Below are 27,662 nucleotides of genomic sequence, written 5' to 3'. Positions count from 1 at the left end.
CCATGGTCCATCCGTAATGATCATTGAGTGCATCGTCTGAATAAAGTCTGGCTGGAATGCTACAGTTCTATTGAATTTGACTTCAGCCTTTGACACGGGTGACCATGATTTCCTCTTGGCAAGGTTGGAACAAGTAGTAGGCCTTAAAGGAAATGTTCTATCATGGTTTAAATCATATTTCTCTTCTGCCCTTTTTCGCTGTGGTGTGCCCCAGGGCTCGGTATTGGGTCCTGTGTTGTTTTCTCTGTACATGCTGCCCTTGGGCTCCATTTTTTAAAAACATAATGTCTCTTTTCACTGCTATGCTGATGATATTCAAATCTACCTTCACTTGACTGGGGATGTTTCATCTTCACTACATCCTCTGTTTGATTGTCTGAGGGATGTCAAAGACTGGTTATCACGTAACTTCCTTACTTTAAATGAAAAGAAGACAGAAATTATTGTTTTTCATAGAAATATGCATCTGGGACAACTGACTGGCACACTCGGGCCTGTTGCTAATCACCTTACTGAAGCTGTTAGGAATCTTGGAGTTTTCATGGATAGTTCCTTCGAACTAGATAAACAGGTTTCTACTGTGGTAAAAACCAGCTTTCACCAACTACGCCTAATTTCTAAGGCTAAACCTTATATACCACGCAAAGATCTGGAGAAACTCATTCATGCTTTCATCACTTCAAGGCTGGATTATTATAATTCTCTCTACTTGGGCCTCCAATCTTCCCTCCTTCAGCGATTGCAGTTGGTCCAAAATGCCTCGGCACGTCTCTTGACCGGCACTAGAAAGTATGATTCTATTACCCCTGTTCTGGCCAACTTACATTGGCTTCCTATTAAATATCGAATTGATTTGAAAATTTTATTGTTTACTTATAAAATCCTAAATAATATGGCACCTGACTACCTAGCTGATCTCTTCTGTCTGTATAGCCCTAAGAGCCCTAAGATCATCAGGCCAACTGCTCTTAGTGCAACCTAGGTCTCGGCTGAAGACTAGACGAGACCGTGCCTTTGCCGTTGCTGCACCCAGGTTATGGAATATTCTTCCTCGTCATATTTGCGCATCAGATTCCATTCAGTCTTTTAAATCACGTCTATAAACGTATTTGTTTAACCTGGCATTCAAGGCTATAATTAGGGTAAGTTACATCTGGCTTTGCATTTAGATTATTTAATTATTTTATATTTTATTTATTTTATTTATATCTGTAATTTATATTTTATATTGTGATTTTTATCTGTATCATGATTTTACTGGAAAGCACTTTGTTATACTTCAGTCTTTAAAATGTGCTATATAAATAAATTTTGATTGATTGATAATGTCTTCCTGTGTCAGAGCCAGGAAGGAAAGCTGGTTAAAGCTGTTGAGTGTGTGAGTTTAAAGGCCCCGTCATTAAAGCACAGGTAGATCTGAGTATAATTGAATTCTTCATTCTATGAAATGAATGTTTAGCTGCTTTGTTGGGGTCTGTATGTCAAAGAGTCTGTTTACATGGTGGTGGTGGTGGAACTGGGGGGCTGAAGGTGTGGAAAGTGTGGGGTGGGGGAGTAACAGGTCTGTCCCTGTTTGTGGAAACCACAGGAGGAGCTGTTCAGGCTGTTGCTGGGTGTGAATTGTTGATGGAGTCTTTAAACTTGTAGTTGCTGTTTTCCAGACTGAAGCAGTCGTTAGCTGAAAACTGGTTTTAGAGGTTCATTCAGGACACCTTCTCAGGCTCTTACAGCCTTACCTGTATCATAACAAAGTGTATAAACCCCAATCCACCTTTAACATGGTCCTTCTCCCAAACCTTCAAATAGGACTTTCTGGCCCTGTCATAGTAAAGGGCTGCTTAGAATATTAGAGCCAATGTCACAAAGTTCCTCCTGAAATATAAGTGAGTGAGAGAGTTTCCTCACTTTGCAGCACAACACGTCTCACAAGATTTCTACAAGCAATCAGAGTGAAATTTGTACTTTGTGTTGTCAGATGAACATATGAGACACTTTGACTCTTCAGTGCAGTGTGGAGCCTAACAAAGATCTGTTTTGTGTCCCAGCTGATCAGCAGGAGGAGAAGAGTCTGACGGAGCAGCAGAGGAACATTTTCAGCCATCTGGACTCAGCTGAGTCACTACAGAGGAAACAATGAGCTCAACACAGAAGGTGAGGAAAATATCACAGTTTCACCAAATAATCAGTCACGTCTAAAACTCTCATACTCCCAACCTGTTATATCACTGTGTTGTATATTATTATATACTATGTATTTTAAAATTATGTTTACAAACATTAAGAAGTCAGAAGCTATTATTATTAGTAGTAGTAGTGTTATTAATTCAATTTTCAATTCAATTCAGTGTTATTTATACAACACCAAATCACAACAATAGTTGCCTCGAGGTGCTTTATATTGTAAGGTAGACCCTACAATAATACATACAGAGAAAACCCAACATTCATATGACCTCCTATAAGCAAGCACTTTGGTGACAGTGGGAAGGAAAAACTCCCTTTTAACAGGAAGGAACCTCCAGCAGAGCCAGGCTCACAGAGCCTTCTTTACTCAAGTAACAGTGAAAAAGTACAGGCTAGTAAATGTAATCAGAGTAAGAAAGTAAAAGTAGCTCCTTGAAGAACATTTTTATCCAAAACTAACTAAATGTTGTACTATATTAATGTATTAATAAAATAAGATTAGTAAATGAAATACAAACTATTTATTTCTAATAAAGGTTCTCTGTTTGAATCAGTTAAGTAGAAAATGAAGGAAAATAAAACATGTGTGTATTTTCTGTTGCCTACATTGTAGAGGGTGACTTTGCCTCTAAACAGGAACATGAGCAGGGAAGAGGTTAAAGTGGGATTGAGCAGGTGGGAACCCTAAAATCAGCTGTAGTGGCTCAGCGTGGGGAAAAGAATCACAGCTCACAATAATTTCTATTGAGAGCTCCAGTAGATTTTCTTAAAGTACAGGCTGTGATCAGCTGACCTGCTGCTCTCTGTGGATGTACACAACTGAATTCAACCAGATGTCAGCAGATGTTTCATGAGCTGTCCTGGCTGATTTCCATCCTCTACACTGACAGTACACTGTCTTTATATTAGACACTATACTGTTGGTAGGAAGGTGGAACTCAGTGAATGAATGTCAGCATCATGAGCTTCAGTTTAAATGAATCTCTGCTACACTTGATGTAATCTAACTGTGACATGAGCACCACAGTCACTGTGCACCAGTCACACACTGTTCTTTACTTTAAATCCATCACAGTTCAGCAAACTAACCTGTTTATCCTGCACTAACCTGCAGAGGATCTTCATGCAGTCTTTAAATAACACAGTTAATCTGCCTCAGATTGTTTTGCAGCATCTTTCACTATCTGAAAAAACATAATGTCACATGTACAGACCCAATATCTGATTTCAACACATGAGGACTTACATGTAAGCTTTAATCTCAAGTTGATCAAATCCCACTGAGCAGTCCTTCCCTTTAAATCTAACCTCTCTTCTTCCTCTCCTGTCCTGTGTGTCTTATCTTTCTCCATCTCTGAGTGATGTTAGCTCTCTTTCTTTTCTCTCCCTGTGATGTACAGCAGCTGGACCTTTAGCGAGCAACACACTGTGAGACAAACTGCACACAACAAGCTAGCTAGGTACTGAAGTACTGCGACTGCAACTTATGAGCACCTGCAGTTGTTTAGTGCTATGCAGGGGGGGGACCCCACCAGCTCATATTAACCCCACCAGCTCATTTTAACCCCTGACTATGTCACACAGTTTTGCCTCTTTCATCTTCATCTTAGCTTTCACGTGTTACTGTTTAGGCTCAAATTGGTTTGATGTTTGATGCCTGCAGTGATGAAATTTCTCCCCGCAAACCTTCAACCAAAAGTAAAAAGCCTGTTTTGTAAATGTAAGTTGTAGAAAATACAGATATATATTTGTAATGTAGGGAGTAAAAGTAAAAAATTCCTCAGGTTACAATCTGACTCTGATGTTCTCCTTCAGTGAACCAAGCTAGTAGTTGTGCAACGGATCACAGTTGATCCGTAATCTGAACCGATTCCACGCCACGGTTCGGCACGCACGTGATCCGAAGATTCGAAAAAGAAGGAGAAAAAAAGTCTGTGTATGGTGCACGTGGTCAGTTTGTCAAGTGATAATCATGGCCAGTGCTAGCGGTCCAAGTGGAGGAGCAGAGGAGTTTGCGGTATTTAAGCAGCCCTTTGCTGCCCAATCCGACCGGGCTAAAGCTATTACAAAAGCTAATGGGGTGTTTAGCTGCAGACGGGAGGCCGTATTCTGTGAGACAAACTGCACACAAACAGTTTGTGTGTTTGCTGATGTTTGTTGATAGAAACGCTGCATTTGAAATTACCTGTTTGTTCAGGTGCTGTGCAAAAAAGAAAGAAGAACAACGTCTCACTTTAACTCCTGACTATGACTCACAGTCTTGCCTCTTTCATCTCTTTTTATGTTTCATACCCTGGTGATTAGTACACGATCAGGATTGTCTTTCATGTGTTACTTTTTCCATTTCTCAAGTTGGTTTGATGTTTGATGCCTGCAGTGATGAAATAAACCCCTCAGATGCCTTAAAAGTAACACATCTGTTTTGTAAATGTAAGGAGTACAAAATACAATTTTCTTTTTCTAATGTAGGGAGCAAAAGTAAAATATTTTCCTTCACTGAATCAACTTTTAAATGTTACATTGTAATTATTAATATTGAAAAATGACAAAATGATAGAAATATATAATAGGAAACAGGAAACATAAAAAAGTATAGACTTGGTAAACATTTATTACCTTTCTGAGTTTGTTAGCATGCTAGCATTAATAACAGTGTACAGCAGGAGGGATGGGCATGATCTTAGAGTTTGAACAGTCATGAATTCTTTTTAACACCAGGTTGGATGTAATGTGTTAGAACTCCCAGCAGGTGGGGATAAGAGACCTTTAAGGTGTTTGGTGCCACACTCCACCTTCAGGTTTAAAACTAGTGTTAATGGAGGGAGTTTGAAGGTTTAGTTTGTTCCACGACTGCATTTCACTCACTGCCTCTGTTTGTATTTCTGTCACTGCAGGACCAACATGGAACGAGAAGTCAGCGCTCTCAGGAGGCCGACAAACCTCACAGAAGAAAGGGAGAGAAAAAACACACCTGTGACGAGTGTGGGAAGGATTTTACTGGGAAGATTTCACTAAAACGTCATCAGGTCGTCCACACTGGAGAGAGACCGTTCAGCTGTGACTTGTGTGGAAAGACTTTTTCCTTGAAGGATTCCCTAAAAACACACCAACTCATCCACAGTGGAGTTAAAGCGTACAGCTGTGATCAATGTGGCAGAACTTTTACTCACAGTAGGAGCTTACAGTGTCATCTAGTTACCCACTCTGGAATTAAGGCATACAGCTGTGAGATTTGTGGAAAAACCTTCAGCCTGAAACAGAGCCGAAATAGACACCTAAGCATTCACACCAGACATCTTGTGTACTGCTGTGATCAGTGTGGCAAACAATTTACAACAGACTCAAGCTTGCAACAACACATGTTGACCCACACTGAGGGGAGACCTTATAAATGTGACCTGTGTGAAAAGACTTTTAAAGTTCGACGTTACCTGAGACAACACCAACAGAGCCACACCAGAAAGAAACTCTACAAGTGCAGTTACTGTGAGGTATGTATTTTTATTTTTATCTTGTTATTTTAGCCTGACTGTTTGGAACAATTCTGCTCATTAAACCGTGTTAGCATGTTAGCAATTCTACTTTATGGAAAAACAGCTCTGAGTGATTGTTCAGATTTTCATGTCAGTTATGACTTTTAACAAAAATTATAATTGCAGTGTCATGAGGGTATTATTTTCTTTTTTGTGCCATTCAGCGGAGTGTTATAACTGCACAGTTACAGTATTATTGCAGTGGTACATTAGTAGTTTAGCACTGTATTGGTACCCTAAACAGGGCTCGCAAAATTTCAAAATCCCTGGTAGCCCTTTGGGCAGAGACTCTTCAGTTTTTGGTAGCCCAAAATAAATTTAAGTAGCCCCAATAAAAAAAGAGCAATTTTTTGATTGATGTTTTGTTTCCTGCTTTGTTTCTGTTACAATATTATACATTGATGTATAATATTGTAACGGAAACAAAACATTAATCAAAAAATTGTTGAAACACAAATTACAATCATCAATTCAAATACTTGGTTCTAATTGAACAGAAATTTCTATAAACTTGTAAGAACTGTGTAGAACATGAATCAGTCTGTGTCAGATCCTAAATTTGAAATTTCCACTGAAGTCACAGGTAAGAGGCAAGTGGAACCAAGATCTAGGCCATTTGCTTTTTGAAGTTTGCAAAGACTGCTAAATTTTGCCAGTGGTATTTCACTCTTTGCAACATAGTACGCTGTTCTAAACAGATTTTTCAGGTTTATTTTTAGTATGTTATTTGCAATTGGTGTTTGTTCTGGGAAAGATATTGCAGACTGAGCAATAATGCATTTCTCATGGGTTCTAATGGGGGCCTTTCTTAAAATGACTGGTCCCAGTAACAAAGGCGCTTGTCGACTCAGAAATCGAGGGAAAACCAACAACACACCCGGCAGAACATTATGTTATTTACACGGGTGCACATAAGTGGTCCGCATGTGCGCATTCGCTGTCAAAATAAAAGACGCGCACCAGATAAGAAGTTGCAACGCATGTTTGCGTCCATATAAAAGGCAGTGTTTTTGTCCGCTAGAGTGGGATTTTCACGGCACATTCTGCACCATCTCTATGTGCGTTCATCATTTGTTTGAAGCCAGCTCACCTCCTGCAACCACTTTTCCGAGAATATGTGCTTCTTTTGTGGTTCGGACTCCTTCTGACATTTCTTTGGAGGTGGAGGAACACCAAAGTAATTGCTTAAAGGAGCTTCTTCGACATCTTTAAGAGTTCTAAACAAATGTCTGTCCTCCTCCAGAAAATCCTATGTACGCAAACACGCGTTTCAACTTCTTATCTTGTGAGCGTTTTTTATTTTGATAGTGAATGCGCGACTGCGGACCACTTATGTGCAGCCCTGGTTATTTAGCTCGTCATATTGCAGCCACAGAAATTCTTTTGTCCATGAAACCATAAAGCTGCACTTTCTTTTTGCCTTATAGTCTGATTTGTCATAACTTTTCTGTTTTGTGGTAAGCTTTTCTTTGGCTGTCACTTCTTCACCCTGACCTGTCTTATTTGGCTCAGCAGAACTAAAATATATATCCTGCTGCTTTTACACACGCACTCACATAACGCTCAGCGATTCTCTGCGCGATCAACCTCTCACATGTTTAAGCTTGCTGCGGGAGATTTCACTTGTCATGTTTGCATAGTAAGCTAACGATTGATAAGATGATGTCAGAGGAATTGGTGCGCAAATTATCATCACTCACCAATCAGTGCTGTCGCTCTCTATACACAGTTCGCGCGATTGCAAAGTGAAAGCAAGAAACAAGCGCAAATTCAAACGCGATTTCAATATGTCACATATTGACAGTGGCTCACCGATGCCAATGACATAATTACCCAGCTACTTTTCCGAAAAAATGCAAAAGCATTGACATATATTTTTCCTTCCTATGACAGCCCGACGGGCAGGGCAGATATAGATTTTGGTAGCCCGACTGGCAAAATCGCTATCCCCGGGACATCGGGCTAGCGATTTTGTGAGCCCTGCTAAAAATATTAGTGTGGTAGTACTTCAATGTAAAGCAGATGTTACTGTAATATTAAATAAGTATTACTTTAGCATTATGGTGGTAGTATTGTAGTTATTTCAGCCCAGTAAACTGAGTGCGTTAGACAGTAAAATGTAATTGGACGTCTGCAGAGATGCTCTTTATTTCAGGCAATGTTCAGGATAAAAATGTTGAGGGACTGACTTGCACTGTCTTTGTGTCTTTGTTTAGAAGCAGAGCGACACAGATGGATCCAGTTCTCAACCCTGTCATCACTGTGGTGGTGGGAAAAACTTTCGTTGTGACCTTTGTGGAATAACTTTCAGTCGAAAAGACACCCTAAAAGTACATCAGCGTAAACACACTGGAGACAAACTGAAAAACTGCAAAGAATGTGGGAGAAGCTTCACCAAAATGACTGACATAAAGCGACATGAACTCATTCACAGTGGGGTTAAAAAGCACGTCTGTGATCAGTGTGGGTCATCCTTCTTCAGTGCAAGTAACCTTAAAACACACAAACGAGTCCACACAGGAGAGAAACCATACAAGTGCAGACACTGTGAAAAAAGGTTCTCACATTCAACTAGTCGTAACCTTCATGAACGTACACACATGAAAGGAAACTACAGCTGTGATCAGTGTGACAAGAGCTTCAGGAATCTCGGTTCATACTCCGAACACAAACGATCCCACGTTACTAATAAACTGTTTCACTGTTACCAATGTGCCAAAACATTCACTTCATTATCTGCTCTGTGCAAACATCAGTGTGATCACTCAGGGCTGAAAACACTGCCATCACAGAATCACAGTGAATCTGCAGAGACAGAAGGATCCTCTGGTTTCAGCGTCAGACTTAAACCTCTTGAGATCAGGCTCCACAGAGTTCAGATGTAAACACATGATGATGTAGCTGTCAATGAAAATATCCACCTAGTTACATTTTAACCCTGAGGGGTCAACGGAGGCGCCAGTGTGTCAAAATCACATGAACAGTTTAAGATGCAGCAACAAGATTCAGTGACCCAGACTCTCCGTTTCAACTTGGGTTGAAAGTGCAGACTTTAAAGTATATATCAGTTTTTAAATTGTGTTGATAGTAGAGATGGCACAATACCACTTTTTCATGTCTGATACAGATACCAATATCATAAATTTGGATATCTGCCGATACCGACATGAATCTGATATAGTGTGTTTTTTAATTAAGAAAAGTGTTTTTTAATATCTTGCTGCTTTTTGTATAAGTTCATACTCAAGTTAAAAATAAAACACAAAAGCTAAACCTATTCTGTTATACCTGTATGCAAAAAATTCACTGCACCCAAAATATTTCATAGTTCAGCAAAACTGATCAATCTAATATACTTAAACCTGCTCCATCCTCCCTATTCTGGTATTTTAAAGAGTATGCAACCTAACTAATAGGGCTCTAAAACTCCCAGCAAAAAAATAATAATAATAGGGAACCACCCACCCTCCACCTCTTGATGCTTAATTGACTTAATCAACTTTAATTTGATGCAGTGTGAAAAAAATGCTCAGAAATCAATTATTTTTCAAGAATAATTAAATAGATTCAACATCTTTCTTCAACAGATTTGCAGACTGCACATATGGTATCTTCCCAAAGGAAAAAGTAGTATAGCTTACTAGAGTATATTAGTCTTAATAGTTACTATATACAGTAATGGACTTCTGATTTTACATCAGATTAAAACTTTGGGTGTAAGATTCGGATAATTATTTATTAAAAGCTCGACATTTTAAATGAGAATAAGAAAGAAAAGTATGTCTTTGTGCCCCCCTTTTTCCTGTTAATGCCCTATCGGCCCCCCTGGCTAAACTTTGCTAGATCCACCCTTGCACAGTTAGCAGCCAGCAGCTACGTAGAAAAGGATCCTGGTGTAGAATGTAAATAAATTCTAACAACAGCTTATCAAGCTTAAACGTGCTGCAGTTGTTCAGCTGCTGGTTTCCTCTTTCTGGCGCGAAGATGGCAATAAACAAGAAAGACGGACTCGTGACAGAAAAGCCGATCAGCTGATCATTTCAATTAACTTTAATGGATACATTTTGTTATTTCTCTCCGATATCCGATCCAGTAATTTACATCAGTATCGGACCGATACGTAATATCGGATTGGTCCATCTCTAGTTGATAGTCCACACAAAACCAGTTATGATTTTAAAAAATACGGGCAATGGGGTTTTTATTCTGAATAGAACAGTGGTATTTAAAGTTGGAAGAAATGGTTTAAACAGCGTTTTCTAAGAATAGCGCTAGCAAACAATCTTCACTTGTGGGCTAAAGGAAACAAATCCCTATGGGATTTGAAGCGTACAATGTTGATCAAAAACATTATATGGCAACATGTTACATTTAGTTGTTTCAGAAGAGGTGGAGGTTTTAGAAGTGATGCCAGTGAGAGACAGAGCAAAGGAAAGAGAGTGAGTTTTAAGATGTGAGAGGTTTGTGACGGTTACTGTGTTTGTAGTTGGTGTAGTGTAGTCAATTGTTTTTTTGTTTTGTGTGTCAGAACAGTGAGGCAACTGCTGAATGCAAAAAATGGAACCAAAGGCAGTATTGTGGATTTTTTTATGTATACTGTATATACCTGTATACACTGGATATATGCTCACAGATATACTATGTAATCATATATACTCGTATACAGTATCTGTCATGAACTAGCTGTGTGAAGGCAGATGAGGACCCAAATGCAAAACTCACTGAACTCAAAATCACTGCTTTATTGCAGGCCCTACAAAGAAACAGAACTAAACTGGGAAAACTAAACTGAGGACCGAGGGAACACAGAAAGGCACACAGGTTCGGGGAGGAGACATTGATGAAGCGACACTGAACTGAGGGAGACGTGGGCTGTATCCCAATTCAGGGTCTGCAGCTTTAAAGTACGCAGCCTCAACGGTCCTCAAGGGCCGCGTACTCAAAGACCGCTAAGGCCAGAAGTGCGAGGCTTGTGAAATGGGATGGTCTAGCCTCCGTCGCGCTGCCCAGGTTGCCTTGCAACCATGATACTAACAGCTGGAAATGTGTGGTTCACAGAAATGAAGGAGAACATATTTTGTACATTTGTTTCTACACAAGCTTTGTGTGATTTAATTAAGTATCTGAGGCTGAGACCACAGGACTGTAAAACATGATTGTTGGGCTTCATTTCTGTACTGAACAGTCATTTTAAGATTAGCTAGTAAATCACAAATAGTTAATGTTGTTCATGAGACTAAAGTCAGTGTAAATATAATATGGCCAATATTATAGTTAATATACTAATCATTATTAGTTATTACAGCAGTGAGTTTGAAGTCTCAAATCAAATCCCTTTTGTCACATCACATGTGCAGGTACACTGGTACAGCACATGTGAGTGAACTCTGTGTCAAATACTGGGATTCAGTAAAGATTCAAGTTGCAGTTATTTATATCACCTATCACCTTAAATCTTCACTCAAAGACAGTCAAGTATCTGTGACAGTGTATATATAGATCTATTGTATATAAGAGACAAATTTTGTTCCTTCAGTATGTTGGCATTACTAAATTTGGCTCAATGCTTACATATATGTGTAAAAAGAAAATGTACGAGCTGTGATAACTGTTTCTGATAGAATGAAGAGTAGACTGATATATTAAATATTCCTTTATTGGGTGAGAAAATCAGACCATGTCATAACTGCTTTCAGTCATACAGAATAGATATCAGAGCCTTAAAAAGGCTGACTTCTGCTAAATGGGTCAAACTGGGCAGAAAGTCTACAAACACATAACATCCTTATAGAATATGATGTAACACTATAGATCAACTTACCTCAGAATATATAAAGCATATAAACAATTACAGCAATATGATGCAACAAACACAGCAGTGCTACTGATCCAAAATACTCAAAGCTTCATAGAACTGAAACAAACATTTATTGTTAGGTCTATTCTGCTGCTGATACATACTTTAGGTTTCTAAACGTTAAACGTGTTGCTGCCTTTCATAGTGTGTAACTTGAAGGCCCTGAGTACTTTCTCCCACACTGAAAACACTGGAATGATAAAATTATTTGAACATTACCTAATAAGACTGATTCAGGACAGACAATTAGTTATTTTAAACTTTTCTAGCAGTCCTTCACAAACAGGGAACAGTCTGTCTATTCTCTCCATCTGTCAGCTGCTGCTGGCTCTTCCTCCTCCTCTTCCTCACACACTGCTGAGTTTGTCCTGGTGGATCATCAGGGGTGCAAAGCCTCACAGATGATGTGCAGCAGTGGGTCCCTCAATCTGTCCTCACTCTGGACACTTGCAGTTGTCACACATGGACAGTGGCAGTCCTAGCCTGTTTGGCGCCCCGGGCGAACACTCCCTCATTTCTCCTCCTCTTCTTTTCTATTTTTTCTAAACTGAGCACCTGATGGCTTTTAACTTTTCTTGTCCATCTTCCATTGGTTTTAATTTTGGACTCCAGTATAAACACAAATCCCCCAACCCGAGGATCACCACAACATAACCTAACAGACCTACACCTTAGTTCACAGATTCACTTTGTCTAAGGTTTATTTCTGGGATTTCGCACAACCCAGGGTTCAAATCATGAATAGATAATGGGCTTGGATTTACAACATTATGAATGAAATGTGCTCTATTTGGAAGCGGCAGGTTTCTCTCCCCTTTCGATGGGTTGTGTGTGAGACTTTAAATCATCAAACTGTAAATTATAAATTTTAAATTATTATTGTACAGGGCGATTGTGGCTCAAGAGTTGGGAGTTCGCCTTGTAATCGCTTCGCTGCTTCCCGGCTTGGACAGTCTCGGTCGTTGTGTCCTTGGGCAAGACACTTCACCCGTTGTCTACTGGTGGTGGTCAGAGGGCCCGGTGGCGTCAGTGTCCGGCAGCCTCGCCTCTGTCAGTGCTCCCCAGGGTGGCTGTGGCTACAATGTAGCTGCCATCACACAGTGTGTGAATGTTTGTGTGAATGGGTGGATGACTGGTTGTTGTGGGGTCCTTAGGGACTAGTAAAGTGCTATACCAATACAGGTCATTTACCATTTATTGATCCCTTTACTCCTGGTCCTAAAGTGTATATTTATTTTCTTACTCTTCTTATATATATTGTTTGTTTACTTGCACTGCTGTAACTGGAGCCTCGTCGTCTCGTCTCTCTATATACTGGACTGTATGTAGCGGAGATGTGCCTATGCCATTATGCGCTGGCTGACGTCAGGGCAGCATGAGTACGAACAATTTTTTTTTCCCGATGCCCGTGATGCCGCCCCCACCACGATACCGCCCCGGGCAACCACCCGTGTCGCCCGTATCAAAAACCGCTACTGCACATGGAAATCAAATGTGTGATAAGCTGCAGGATTCAGACACAAGTGTAACTTATAAATACATGTTCATACTTTTATTCCACAATCAGAGAGAAAGAAACAGAGAGAGAGTGCAGGACAGACAGACAGGTGTCTCAGGTGTATACACTGCTACAAACATGAGGATTTAGTGTTTGTGTTATTACGAGTGCTAAACAAGAAGAGTTCCCAGATGGTAAAGTGGACACATGTGTGACTCCTGTGATTAAAGCATCTTTCTTTCAGCTTAACGAGTGAACCGTCAGCTCGACACCACCGAACAGAGGCAGCAATATAACATAGCTAACATTAACAGTGCAGTGAGTCCTGCTTGTGCCGTGATATTCAGGACTGCAAACCGAGCAGCATCATCGACTTTCAGCTTGTTGTGTTTGTGGATATATGACTGACTTTAATTATCCACAAAATCATCACATTCTCTGTAAGATTATGGTCGACTATCGAACGGCGTATATTTGAAAGGCTTTAAAACCAAGTAAACGCTGAAAGTACAAACATCGCTAATGTCACATAACTTTGCCGACATGTGGCCAACAGTAATGTTTTAATGTTCTCCATTATTAAACATTTGCACATAAGTGACATAATATTCAGTACTTACTTTTAACAGTTTACTCTTCGGCCGCTCCGCTTCTGCCGTCTGCGGCAAAATTATCCACACCGACTGCCGCGCTATGAATTGTGGGATATGTTGGGCCACGAAGTCTACACTGCCACAGCCTTAAAATTCAGGGAAATGAAGGACGCATTTGAGGGCCGCATTTCGAGCAGCCTTTGAATTGGGACAGCCTTCGGCACGTCGCTGTGATGTAATCGGCCTTAAAATGCAGCCTTTAAGGCTGCAGACCCTGAATTGGGATACAGCCGTGGACATAACTACACAGAGTGTTAACGAGGGAAGTGGGAGCACACGGGAAACACAGCTGACACAGATTATCATAACGAGACAGGGCAGGAGCAAACACAACATGACGCATACTGACGAGAGACTGTTAAAATAAAACAGAGTTAATTCAACTTGGCCCTGCTGAGTGTGCACCTGGGACTCTTTCTGTCTGCTCTCTTTATTGCCCCATGTTGTGTCCAGTGTTTCCAAAGCCTATTTGATAAACAAACATGCCTGTGGGGGATACACCTTGGATTGTTTTTCTCACCTCAGCTGCCAGACGAATTCTACGTTTTTCCAGAGGATCTTTTTGAGTCTCTTGATTGTAATGGGATCTAAAAAAGCTGGATCTCCACATCGTTGGGGGAATAAGGTTACCATGATGGCTTAAAATTAGAAATTAACTAAATTCAGACGTGAGATTGTGCTGAAAAGAATGATACCAAACAAGACAAAGTAAAAAGTTTTTAGAGGTGAAACAGAGATGTAAAATCCAAAGTAGTCAAAAACGGACGATCATACCCTGGACTCCAGAGGGTTAAGCTTTCTAAAGTGTTCTGCTTCAGTGTTCATGTCGAGTGGTTCACTTTGTTCCAGCAGTTGAATGACAAAATCTTTTGTCATGTTATCAAGTTTTTATTGAATGTATTTTAAAGCGTGTCCTGCAGAATGTCCAGCAGATGCTTTCTTGTTTGGTTTGTTTGCAATGGTTAAATAAACATTTAAAATGTTAAACAAAGAAATAGTTTGAGCTGTGATTTCATTTCCTGTATTTCAGAGTAAAAACTGAAGTGACAAATGGAGACATGTTTACAGTCAGTCCCTCTCACTGAACAGGGTTCCTGCAGCTTATTACAAACTCTGACCGTAAATTTAAGAAAAGGTCTTAAATCCTTTTTTAAATAATCATTTTTTATTTAGTTTTATACAATAAAACAAAGTAAAAAAATCACTGCACAGACACAAAGACACACACAAAACAAACGAAAGCAGTCTGAGCAAACAAAAGTTTATAATTGAAAATTTTTTACATCACAATTTTAATCTCTAACATCGATTGTGCCAGGTAAACGTAGTGTGGAAAAAGACATTAAGGTGTGGTGGTGTTGAACTAAATATACAAAATGGTACCTCTTTTTGTTTAAGTACAGTGTCAGGAATTCACTATTAAATAATATGAACAAACATATGGAAGTGTGGTAATGCTTTCTGATCTTTCAACAGAAAGACAGCAACCACAAGTTGATTAGATGACGCTTTGTCCTGCATGGCTATGTTTATGGCTTCAGCCGAGCTTATCCAATAACAGTGTTGGGTCTGTGTTTCCACAAGCCCCGCTAATTCTAGAGACTTATTCATCATGAAGAAAACAAGACAGTCGATCGATCGATTACTTGCTCAAGGGAGGCCTGTGTCCACCACGAAAATGACCTCGACTCCTGCTGCCTTTTGTTGACAGACAGTTCACACAAAAAACATCAGAGCAAAGCCACGCCCACATGGTTCTAAGACAAGGCATTGTATGTATATGTGTGAACTTTTGTAAAAATGTGTGTGTGTGTGTGTGTGTGTGTTATGTGAGAATGTGTGTGTGTGTGTGTGTGTGTGTGTGTGTGTGTGACCTCCTGCTGACCAAAAGGGTCATAAAAGCAGGAAGCCTACATCAAAAAGCACAAGGATGTGTCTGTAATAAAACATTACAGCCCCCCAGAACCTCGAGAATCTGGGGGGAAGGACAGTGGAATCCCTTTCATCAGAGTTGGCAAGCATAAAATGACAACATTTAACAATTCACTCTAACAAACAGAGCCTCAAGTGTCTTGTCATTATTTTTGGAAGGAATACAAAACTTTGGTTTGCCCCTACGGGTCAGGTGTGATCATGGTATGGAAAATATACAGGTTGCCTGTTTTATGTTACAGAGAAGAGGAGTAGGAAGTGTTATTACAGGTGTTTCAGTACATAACCAAAGAATTGAAAGACTGTGGGCAGAACTCAACAGAGTTGTATCAAGACACTTTATAAATATCTTTAACTTTATGGAAGAACAGGGTATGTTGGATTCACTGAATGAGCTACATCTTTTTTTGTCTGCATTATGTTTATTTGCCAAGGATTGAAAGAGCATTAACAAATTTGTCAATCAGTGGAACAACCATGGTCTCTCTACACAAGGAGGACAGATGCCTCTTCAGCTGTGGCATCCAGGTGTCACAAACAATGTGGGAATCCAGTCGTTTATAAATGACATGTTTCATGTTGATAGCTATTATGGCATTGATGAAGAAGGGCCATTACCAGAACTTCAAACAGACAATAATGCCATCATTCCAGATATTGACATCAACATAAATGAGACTGCAATGAACATTATTCAACAAGTAAATACATTAGAAAATGATGGAAATCATGGGATAGATGTTTTCTTCACTTTTACACCTTCTACATTGAATCAATTGAAGGGCATACCTTCTCTTATAGTTTTATGGTAGGATAAACGTATCTATGTCAGTTTTAGGCTAAGTGCCTTTTGTTTAGATGGACCGTTAGACTCCTGGCACCAGCTTTGGGGAGTCTTCATGGGGTCACACTCTGTGCTCACTGATGTATATAATAAAGAGGGCAGTGGCAGAGCGGAGTCTCGGAGCCCTCACTTCCGTCCGAGCTTTGGGATTTGGGAAACAGACTCTTCTCTCTGCTTTTTGTTCCCACATTACATAAAATAAACTGTGTATGGAGTGTTTTTGAATGGGAGAGATGCAGAAATAGTCACAGTCAGTGAGGCAGAATCTGTGGAGAGGTGAATTTAACAAAAACAATTATTATTGGCTGGACACAACGCTACACAGTAAGCAGCAAACAGGGAACTGAAGGAAAACCTAAACTGGAAACAGCTAAACAAAGGATCAAGTGAAACATGGAGAACATAGCAAAAACCTGACAACCAGGAACAAGGAGCATGAGACAAACACTGAGGAGGAAATGCAGAGTGAAACACCGGGATGACAAACAGACGATCCGACAGGGAGCAGAAGGAAACACACAGCAAATATACACAAAGAGGACAATGAGAGGATGGAGAACAGGTGGGAACACAGCTTTGATTAAATAGATGTGACGAGGCGGGGAGCAGAGCTGAAGACATGACACAAGACACAGACTGTCAAAGTAAAAGAGGAAATACAAGACAGACACAGAGACGCAGTCTCAACACTGAGACATGGTAACATGAGGTGAGGAACAGAACAGAAACCAGGAACAATAAATATAACAGAACAAAAAAACAGAATTTGAAGAACAGAATTAACCCAACAACACAAAACACAGGGACACAGACCCAGGACCGTGACAGAAATGTGTGCCTGTAACACAGAGTCGTGGCTCACTGAGTGTCTGAATGAGTCTCACAGGCCTGAATGTGTGTTTGAAGCCAATTATAATTCTTAACTTGTTTGATCTGCTGCTCACTGCAAACAAGCACAAGCAGACTTTAAAGTTTTACAGCATTTCCTACAGATAAAAACAGTCCTTATAGCCATTCATACTACACAAAGTAATTAATGAAAGAAAAGTTTCTGTTTTCAGTTTGTGCAATAAGCTACAAGTACTTTTTCTGTAATCTTGCACATTTTTCCCCACTTTGGTTCAGAGTCATGCTGACAGCAGCTTTTTCTTCATCATGTAGAAAAACAGTTAAATATGTAACTTCTTTACACTAATGGAAATGAGTTTGACACCCCTGCTTCACACATAGAGAGCTGCTCTGTGTTTTCACATGATCTAAATATTTATCAAAGTAAGATTTATAATATGTGATGTATAAGTAAAGTAAAGTTTATTTATTAAGCGCTTTTCATAGACAGGTAGTCACAAAGCGCTGCACACAGAGGATCTGTTATGGAGAGAAATAACAGAGTAACAGAGATTAATGAAATATTACACAGACATAAAGTCCCATTTTTAAAATCAGTCACTCCTGTTAAAAGATTATTAAAATATGTTTACAAATCTCTAAATGGTAAATGGCCTGTATTTGTATAGTGCTTTACTAGTCCCTAAGAACCCCAAAGCGCTTTACATATCCAGTCATCCACCCATTCACACACTGGTGATGGCAAGCTACATTGTAGCCACAGCCACCCTGGGGCGCACTGACAGAGGCAAGGCTGCCGGACACTGGCGCCACCGGGCAAGGTAAATTGTCCAAAACACAACTTGGAAACTCCCATTGTAAATTTGTGCTATATATAAAAGGAAATACATACATGCATTAATAAAAAATAAAAAAAACTATTTAATGACATTAATATAACCACTAAGAAAACCTCATCGAATCAAACTCAGCCAGCACAGTAAAATACACTCAAATTGATCAAAAACTGAACTGATGACTTCCTACTTAGAGATTCATTTCTGTTCAGTGATGGTGGATTATAACCTCCATTCAAATCATTAAAAAAAGAGGAAACTATAGAACATGTTACATTACACTGTGAGAAGGTAACTGATCCAAAACCTCAGAAACATAAAAATGAAACTGGATCTTATTGATTTACTGCAAAAGGACTCAAGAAGTGAAAGTTATCAGGCCTTATTCCAGCTTTTAAAAGAGAGTAAATTGTTGCTGGTCGATGTTCCAGTTCACACTCCACACCAGTTGGTGGCGGTAATTCACCATTTTGATGTTTGACAACCGCCAAAATCCGATATATAGAAGAAGAAGGAGGAGGAGGGGCGGAACAAAGTGAGGACGCTGCACGAGAGGAGGTGTTTGCACAGAGAGCTGCTTTTTCATTCAAAGAGAATAAAGTAGTACCAACGTTTGGATCGATATCTGCATCGATCTGCCCACCCTTGTCTCCTGGATCGTAGCTGCGATCAGCGTGAACCACGTGGGTCTCTGCTCCCTGATCTGTTTCCTGTGTTTGGAAAGAGTTCCAGCTTCATCACGGAGTTTCTCTCGGTTTGTGGGCTCATCTAAAGGTAAGCACCGAGCTAACTTTACTGTGAGTTCAGTTCATGTTGAGTTTAGCTCCTGAATGAGGTCTTCTGCTGCTCTCCTCGGTGTCTGTTCACAGTTTATTGTGAACACGTTGAGAGAAGAGTGAGAGAGTGTTTGGAGAAAAACACCAACTAATCATTAGCTCAGCATGCTGGGAGAAGTTGGAGCAGAAAAGTCTTTTCATTGTCCCTGCAGCTGTTTTTCTGCATGCACCAAACCTCTACAGCCTCATTTCTATTTGAAGTGATAACAGGAAATGGATGAGAGCGATCTGCTGCAGTATCAGGGTCACAATAAACTTTATTGTCCAGCTGCTGTGGATGAACACATGAGAGGAAGTGAACTCCTACAAAGTGTCATTTTAATGAGTCTGGCTGCTGTAAAGTGATGCACAGGAAGATGTTAACAAAAACTAATGAAACAGAGATGAAAGTAAACAGTGTTCATATTTGAAAGCACAGAGAATAAAAATATATTGTGGTGGTTAATGTGCAGCTCTTGGTGATTTGGGAGAATCATGTTTTTAATCATGTTGTGGATTGAATGTTGGGTTTTATTTCATTTAGTCTACAGAAGTTTTTCTCACCTGTGATTGTTAAGATTAATTTGTTGGGTTGACTTGAATCATGTGAAGGTTTAAAGCTGCACTTCCCCCAAAAAGAATAAAGTATAATCAAGAAGAATGTAATAATGTCTTCCTGTGTCAAACACAGCTGCAGTCAAAGCAGGAAGGAAAGCACTGAAACCACTGATCAAAGCTCATTGATCAAAGATCGCTGATCAATGGCCATGAGTACCATTCACAGAGAGTTGGGGAGTCGCTGCAATCACAGCATTTGATCAATGAGCTTTGATCAGTGGTTGTTGATCAATGTTCATGAGAATTTGCATATTAATGCTCAATAACTGACCTCCCAGCCCATTGTTCCTTCGGTGGTGCTCGTTTCAGTCATTATGCAAATGCACTATTGAAGATTGAGGAAACCTGCAGTCAGTTGAAACTGAAGAAGTCACTTGGATGAGTGACGAAATGTTTCTCCCACAAAACGCTACATCCAGATGAACAGAATCAAAGTTTGGGGAATGGTGGAGGTTGTGGGACTGGGGGGCTGAAGGTGTGGAAAGTGTGGTGTGGGGGAGTAACAGGTCTGTCTCTGTTTGTGGAAACCACAGGAGGAGCTGTTCAGGCTGTTGCTGGGTGTGAATTGTTGATGGTTTTAGAGGTTGTTGCGAAATCAGTTCTACCCCGGTTCTTTTATTCGTCGAGGCATCCAGGGACGGCACCGGGACTCAGTAGTTATTTCACAAAACCTTTATTCATCTTCATTCAAGCATGCACTTCTAGAAGGGAAGTCGAGGCCGATGTCCCTCTGCAAAATCTTCACTCCTTTGTCAGTTACAGCCAGCTTTATAGAGGCGACCCCATCATAAAACCCCCCCACGGTGTGCTGCAAACTCGGTGTCTGTGTCTATGTGCACGAGCATGTGAGTGCCTGTGTGTGCGCATTCCCGCGTGTCTATGTGAGTGCTTGTGAGTGAGTGTGCATGTGGATGTGTGTGCGTGACAGTTAAAACACTGTGGGTGTAGGTGACTCCCTAGAGGTCATAAAAACCCATCTCCCTTCCAGGCCACAGTTATCCAGTTACAAATGTTGAGACCCCACCCAGATATCCTCTGGGGAATTTCCACTCAGCATTAACTCCTCTTTGTCTTACTTTCACAGTTCAACTGGGGGAGGGGTCTCCTACAATCTACTCCTAAGTTCATGACACAGTCAGGCCTTTATTACATTGAGGGCAGTGTCAGTGTCTCTACAACAATTCTACATTCTATGTTAACACATTTCTAAACTCTAAAATAAGCTAAACATTCCTACAAGGTTCATTCAGGACACCTTCTCAGGCTCTTACAGCCTTACCTGTATCATAACAAAGTGTATAAACCCCAATCCACCTTTAACATGGTCCTTCTCCCAAACCTTCAAATAGGACTTTCTGGCCCTGTCATGTAAAGGGCTGCTTAGAATATTAGAGCCAATGTCACAAAGTTCCTCCTGAAGTATAAGTGAGTGAGAGAGTTTCCTCACTTTGCAGCACAACACGTCTCACAAGATTTCTACAAGCAATCAGAGTGAAATTTGTACTTTGTGTTGTCAGATGAACATATGAGACACTTTGACTCTTCAGTGCAGTGTGGAGCCTAACAAAGATCTGTTTTGTGTCCCAGCTGATCAGCAGGAGGAGAAGAGTCTGACGGAGCAGCAGAGGAACATTTTCAGCCATCTGGACTCAGCTGAGTCACTACAGAGGAAACAATGAGCTCAACACAGAAGGTGAGGAAAACATCACAGTTTCACCAAATAATCAGTCACGTCTAAAACTCTGATACTCCCAACCTGTTATATCACTGTGTTGTATATTATTGTATACTATGTATTTTTAAATTATGTTTACAAACACAAAGAAGTCACAATCAATTATCCTTCTTTAATATTAGTAGTAGTATTATCAATTCAATTCTCAATACAATGTTATTTATACAGCGCCAAATCACAACAATAGTTGCCTGAACATGGTTTATATTGTAAGGTAGACCCTACAATAATACATACAGAGGGGGGGGGAAAAACCCAACAATCATATGACCTCCTATGAGCAAGCACTTTGGTGACAGTGGGAAGGAAAAACTCCCTTTTAACAGGAAGGAACCTCCAGCAGAACCAGGCTCACAGAGCCTTCTTTACTCAAGTAACAGTGGAAAAAGTACAGGCTAGTAAATGTAATTAGAGTAAGAAAGTAAAAGTAGCTCCTTGAAGAACATTTTTATCCAAAACTAACTGAACCTTGTGCTTTATTAATGTAATGTCAAAATAATATTAGTAGATGAAATAAAAACTATTTATTTCTAATAAAGGTACTCTGTTTGAATCAGTTTAGTAGAAAATGAAGGAAAATAAAACATGTGTGTATTTTCTGTTGCCTACATTGTACAGGGTGACTTTGCCTCTAAACAGGAACATGAGCAGGGAAGAGGTTAAAGTGGGATTGAGCAGGTGGGAACCCTAAAATCAGCTGTAGTGGCTCAGCGTGGGGAAAAGAATCACAGCTCACAATAATTTCTATTGAGAGCTCCAGTAGATTTTCTTAAAGTACAGGCTGTGATCAGCTGACCTGCTGCTCTCTGTGGATGTACACAACTGAATTCAACCAGATGTCAGCAGATGTTTCATGAGCTGTCCTGGCTGATTTCCATCCTCTACACTGACAGTACACTGTCTTTATATTAGACACTATACTGTTGGTATGAAGGTGGAACTCAGGGAATGAATGTCAGCATCATGAGCTTCAGTTTAAATGAATCTCTGCTACACTTGATGTAATCTAACTGTTACATGAGCACCACAGTCACTGTGCACCAGTCACACACTGTTCTTTACTTTAAATCCATCACAGTTCAGCAAACTAACCTGTTTATCCTGCACTAACCTGCAGAGGATCTTCATGCAGTCTTTAAATAACACAGTTAATCTGCCTCAGATTGTTTTGCAGCATCTTTCACTATCTGAAAAAACATAATGTCACATGTACAGACCCAATGTCTGATTTCAACACATGAGGACTTACAGTGGCTTGCGTTTTTGGCTCCCTTTAACTTTTTTTTCACATTTTGTTACATTACAGCCACAAACATGAATCAATTTCATTGGAATACCACGTTTTCAAGAGATGCATTCTAAGACATTTCTTCATCTGAGAATCAGAGAGGAGAAACACACAGTTTTACTTGCAGCAAGGGCAGTCACAGAGCACTCGCACGGGAGTGAGGGCTCTGAGACTGCCCTGGTCTTTATTTATATACATCAGTGGGTGCGTTTGTTCGTTACACTGGAATGTGGATGTGTATATGTGTGTGTGTGCGCGCGTGTGCGTGCGTGCGTGTGACAAAGGAACGACTCCTCTGCCTGGTACAAAGTGAAGATAAGAGTGTCCAGCTGTCACTATCGCAGTGGGAAGAAATTTATAACAAGTCTTGTAGTGAACAACAAGTCATCAAAAGGTCAACATGCAGTACTCTACCATATGCAAACTTATGTCATTAAAAGATTATACTGACTACTAAGTACAATTTTCTGTTGACACACGTGAAAGACCAATACAAAGTGGTGTAGACATTAGAAGTGGAACACAATCATACATGATTCCAAACATTTTTTACAAATAAATCATCTGTTTTGTAAATTAAGCAGATAGAAATACAGATGTTTTTTTTCCCTTTTTTTAGGTAGTTAGTATGATTTATAAAATAAATCCCTCGGGTTGCAATCAGACTCTGACATTTTCCTTCACTAAACCAAGCTGGTAACTGTTACATTGGATTTATTATTATTAAAAAAATGAGAAAATTATAGAAATATCTAATAGGAAACAACAACAGGAAATATAAAAATAAGTATAGATCTGGTAAACATTCATTACTTTTCTGAGTGTGTTAGCATGCTAGTATTAATATTTGTGTACAGCAGGAGGGATGGGCATGATTCAGTTTGTTCCACGACTGCATTTCACTCACTGCCTCTGTTTGTATCTCTGTCACTGCAGGACCAACATGGAGCAAGAAGTCAGTGCTCTCAGGAGGCCGACAAACCTCACAGAAGAAAGAGAGAGAAAACATACACCTGTGATGAATGTGGGAAGGATTTTACTGTGAAGGGTTCACTAAAACGTCATCAGGTCATCCACACCGGAGAGAGACCGTTCAGCTGTGACTTGTGTGGAAAGTCTTTTACCTGGAAGAGTGGCCTAAAAACACACCAACTCATCCACAGTGGAGTTAAACCGTACAGCTGTGATCAGTGTGGCAGAGCTTTTACTCAAAGTAGCAGCTTACAGAGGCATCTAGTTACCCACTCTGGAATTAAGGCATACAGCTGTGAGATTTGTGGAAAAACTTTCAGCCACATAGAGAGCCGAATTATACACCTACGCATTCACACCGGACATGATGTGTACAGCTGTGATCAGTGTGGCAAACACTTTGCTAAACACACACACTTACAACGCCACATGTTTAACCACACTGAGGAGAGACCTTATAAATGTGACCTGTGTGAGAAGACTTTTAAAGCTCCACGTAACCTGAGACGACACCAACAGATCCACACCAGAAAGAGACTCCACAAGCGCAGTTACTGTGAGGTATGTATTTATATTTTGATCTTGTCATATTAGCCTGACTGTTTGGAACAACTCTGCTCATTAAACTGTGTTAGCATGTTAGCAATTCTACTGCATGGAAAAGCAGCTCTGAGTGATTATTACGTCCCGTATTGATTACTGTAATTCCCTCCTATTTGGTCTCCCTAAAAGGTCCCTTCATAAACTCCAACTTCTTCAACATTCTGCAGCTCTGGTCATAACTTGCACTCTGTCAAGAGCTCATATTACCTCAGTTCTTCAGCACCTTTACTGGTTGCCCATAGAAGCCAGGATACATTTTAAAATCTTACTTCTTTCATACAGGTGTATCCATAAATCTGCTCCTTCATATTTGTGTGACCTGCTCCATATCAGCACTGTTTCCTGCCTTCTCAGATCATCATCTGCTATTCATCTTACTGTTCCGTCCTCACACCTTAGTACTATGGGGAACAGAGCTTTCAGTCGCTCTGCATTCAGTTATGATTTTAGTATTAATGTAGTATTATGGTGGTAATATTGTAGTTTTTACAGCCCAGTTTTACAGCCCAGTTCAAAAAAGTGCCCCTCCGACAGCCAAACCCATCTGTTCTCTGATTGGATTGTTACATTTGTGATTAACATGACATTGACCAATCAGATGAAAGGAAGAAAAATAGGGTCAAAATTCGTACTTGTAACTTGCAGAGATTCACACGTTTGTTTGTTTTTTGGCTAAGTCCACACACAAATCTTTTTTTACGCACACACAAATTCTTTTTACACATACAAAACTGATTTACAAGTACAAAATATTAATGACTACACTTTGAGCCCATAAATATTAATTAAATTTTCAATTCAATTCAGTGTTATTTATACAGCACCAAGTCACAACAATAGTCGCCTCAAGGTGCTTTTAATTGTAATGTGGATCCTACAATGTCTGCTGTGTTGCCTGGGATTACTCCTCATCCCCTACCCATCCCTGTGGCTTGTTATGTCTTCATAATGTTGTGCTGTGAACATTCATGTGCTTTTTTTTGTGCAGAGGAGTTTTTTTGTTTCCTGTTCTCGTGCTGTCCTACCATGGAAGCACAGCATGAGTAGGGGTCTCTTTTTTTCCTCTTGTACCTTCCCATTGTGTGTACATTTCAGTGTTTTTTTCCGTAACTGCCGATCTCCGACTTGTAACCCCAATGTAATGTCTGTGTTATATGTGTAAGGTCGGGGGGGGGGGGGGGGGGGGGGGGGTGTCTCATTTCACTGCAGGGCAACCTGTATGTGACAAATAAATTCTGAATCAATAATACATACAGAGAAAAACCCAACAATCATATGACCCTCTTTGAGCAAGCATGTTGGTGACAGTGGGAAGGAAAAACTCCCTTTTAAGGGGAAGAAACCTCCAGCAGAATAAGGCCCACAGAGGGGCGGGGCCATCTGCAGAGAGCAGTTGGGATAATAGACATGCTGTGGAAGTACATTATTATTATTATTATTATTATTATTATTATTATTATTATTATTGTTATTATTATTCTGATTACTATTAATAATATTATTATTATTATTGGTATTATTGTTGTTCGAACAGACTTAATATTGGTTTATCACTGCAAAAAACACGTTCAAAGCACCACAACGGTAGCCCGATATCAGGCAGTAAACACATTAAGTGTGTATATTTTCCCTTTTTTGAGTTTTTTTGCTCATATAAATAAAAATGCGATTAATATAGATTGAAAATTAATGACATTTAATCGCCTTTAATCAAAAATTAATCCAATGTTTACTACAGTGAAACGTTTGAACAGTCATGAATTATTTTTAACACCAGGTTGGATGTAATGTGTTTCTACTACCAGCAGGTGGGGGATAAGAGACCTTTAAGGTGTTTGGTGCCACACTCCACCTTCAGGTTTAAAACTAGTGTTAATGGAGGGAGTTTGAAGGTTGAGTTTGTCCCACGACTGCATTTCACTCACTGGCTCTGTTTGTATCTCTGTCACTGCAGGACCAACATGGAGCGAGAAGTCAGCGCTCTCAGGAGGCCGACAAACCTCACAGAAGAAAGGGAGAGAAAACATACACCTGTGATGAGTGTGGGAAGGATTTTACTCTGTATGAACTAAAACGTCATCAGGTCATCCACACTGGAGAGAGACCGTTCAGCTGTGACTTGTGTGGAAAGACTTTTTCCTGGAAGAGTGCTCTAAAAGCACACCAACTCATCCACAGTGGAGTTAAAGCGTACAGCTGTGATCAGTGTGGCAGAGCTTTTACTCAAAGTAGCCACTTACAGAGTCATCTAGTTACCCACTCTGGAATTAAGGCATACAGCTGTGACATCTGTGGAAAAACCTTCAGTCGGATAGACAGCCGAAATATACACCTACGCATTCACACTGGACATGATGTGTACTGCTGTGATCAGTGTGGCAAACAGTTCACAGGTGACGCACAGTTACAACGCCACATGTTTACCCACACTGAGGAGAGACCTTATAAATGTGACCTGTGTGAGAAGACTTTTAAATCTCCACGTTACCTGAGAGAACACCAAAAGATCCACACCAGAAAGAGACTCTACAAGTGCAGTTAGTGTGAGGTATGTATTTATATTTTTATCTGTGTTAACTGAAACAGTAAAATGTAATTGGACGTCTGCAGAGATGCTCTTTATTTCAGGCGACGTTCAGGATAAAAATGTTGAAGGACTGACTTACACTGTCTTTGTGTCTTTGTTTAGAAGCAGAGCGACACAGATGGATCCAGTTCTCAACCCTGTCATCGCTGTGGTGGTGGGAAAGACTTTCATTGTGACCTTTGTGGAAAAACTTTCAGTTGGCAAGGCTCCCTAAAAACACATCAACGAAGACACACTGGAGACAAACTGAAATACTGCAAAGAATGTGGGAGAAGCTTCACCACATCAAGTTACTTCAAACAACATAAACTGATTCACAGTGGGGTTAAAAAGCACCTCTGTGATCAGTGTGGGTCATCCTTCACCACTGCAAGTCAGCTTAAATCACACAAACGATCCCACGTTACTAATAAACTGTTTCACTGTTACCAATGTCTGATGGGCTGTTGTGTTGTTGTTGGTGATGCTGGATGAAGGGCTGATGGACCAGGTGAGCTCAGGTTGATCCCGTCTGAGCTGCAGGTGATCCTTTGTCCTACTTGTTGGAGATTAACTTTACGGACTGGAGCTGGAAAAAAAAACTAAGAATAAAAAAACAAAAGAAAAATATATTTCTAAACAAGTCAGAACACAATTTTCCTTTTCTGTTTATTCCATGTTAACATGATTTAACTTAACAAAAATCATGTAAACATGGTGAATGGATTGCTGAGGACTGGGGCAAAGTCATATTCTCAGATGAAGCCTCTTTCCGATTGTTTGAAGCATCTGGAAAAAGGCTTGTGCAGAGAAGAAATGGTGAGCGCTACCATCAGTCCTGTGTCATGCCAACAGTAAAGCGTCCTGAGACCATTCATG

General features: G+C 40.1%; 2 protein-coding genes across 2 annotated transcripts; both read left to right on the top strand.

Moving 5' to 3' along the window:
- The first annotated feature begins 5,429 nt into the window (after nucleotides 1-5,429).
- On the top strand, nucleotides 5,430-11,643 carry LOC148101573 (uncharacterized). The gene is made up of 2 exons (XM_087846470.1): nucleotides 5,430-5,675; nucleotides 7,934-11,643. Exons 1-2 carry the CDS (start codon nucleotides 5,544-5,546, stop codon nucleotides 8,600-8,602), a joined length of 801 nt encoding a protein of 266 aa, XP_087702596.1. The 5' UTR covers nucleotides 5,430-5,543; the 3' UTR covers nucleotides 8,603-11,643.
- Nucleotides 11,644-21,551: 9,908 nt separating this feature from the next.
- On the top strand, nucleotides 21,552-27,241 carry LOC102784415 (uncharacterized). The gene is made up of 4 exons (XM_087845528.1): nucleotides 21,552-21,563; nucleotides 23,579-24,175; nucleotides 26,172-26,765; nucleotides 26,907-27,241. Exons 1-3 carry the CDS (start codon nucleotides 21,552-21,554, stop codon nucleotides 26,757-26,759), a joined length of 1,197 nt encoding a protein of 398 aa, XP_087701654.1. The 3' UTR covers nucleotides 26,760-26,765; nucleotides 26,907-27,241.
- The last annotated feature ends 421 nt before the right edge of the window (nucleotides 27,242-27,662 follow it).

This window comes from Neolamprologus brichardi, chromosome 9 (genome assembly GCF_056152115.1).
Source record: "Neolamprologus brichardi isolate AB-2024 chromosome 9, ASM5615211v1, whole genome shotgun sequence".
Classification (NCBI taxonomy): Eukaryota; Metazoa; Chordata; class Actinopteri; order Cichliformes; family Cichlidae; genus Neolamprologus; species Neolamprologus brichardi.
This window is presented reverse-complemented; position numbering and strand designations above follow the sequence as displayed.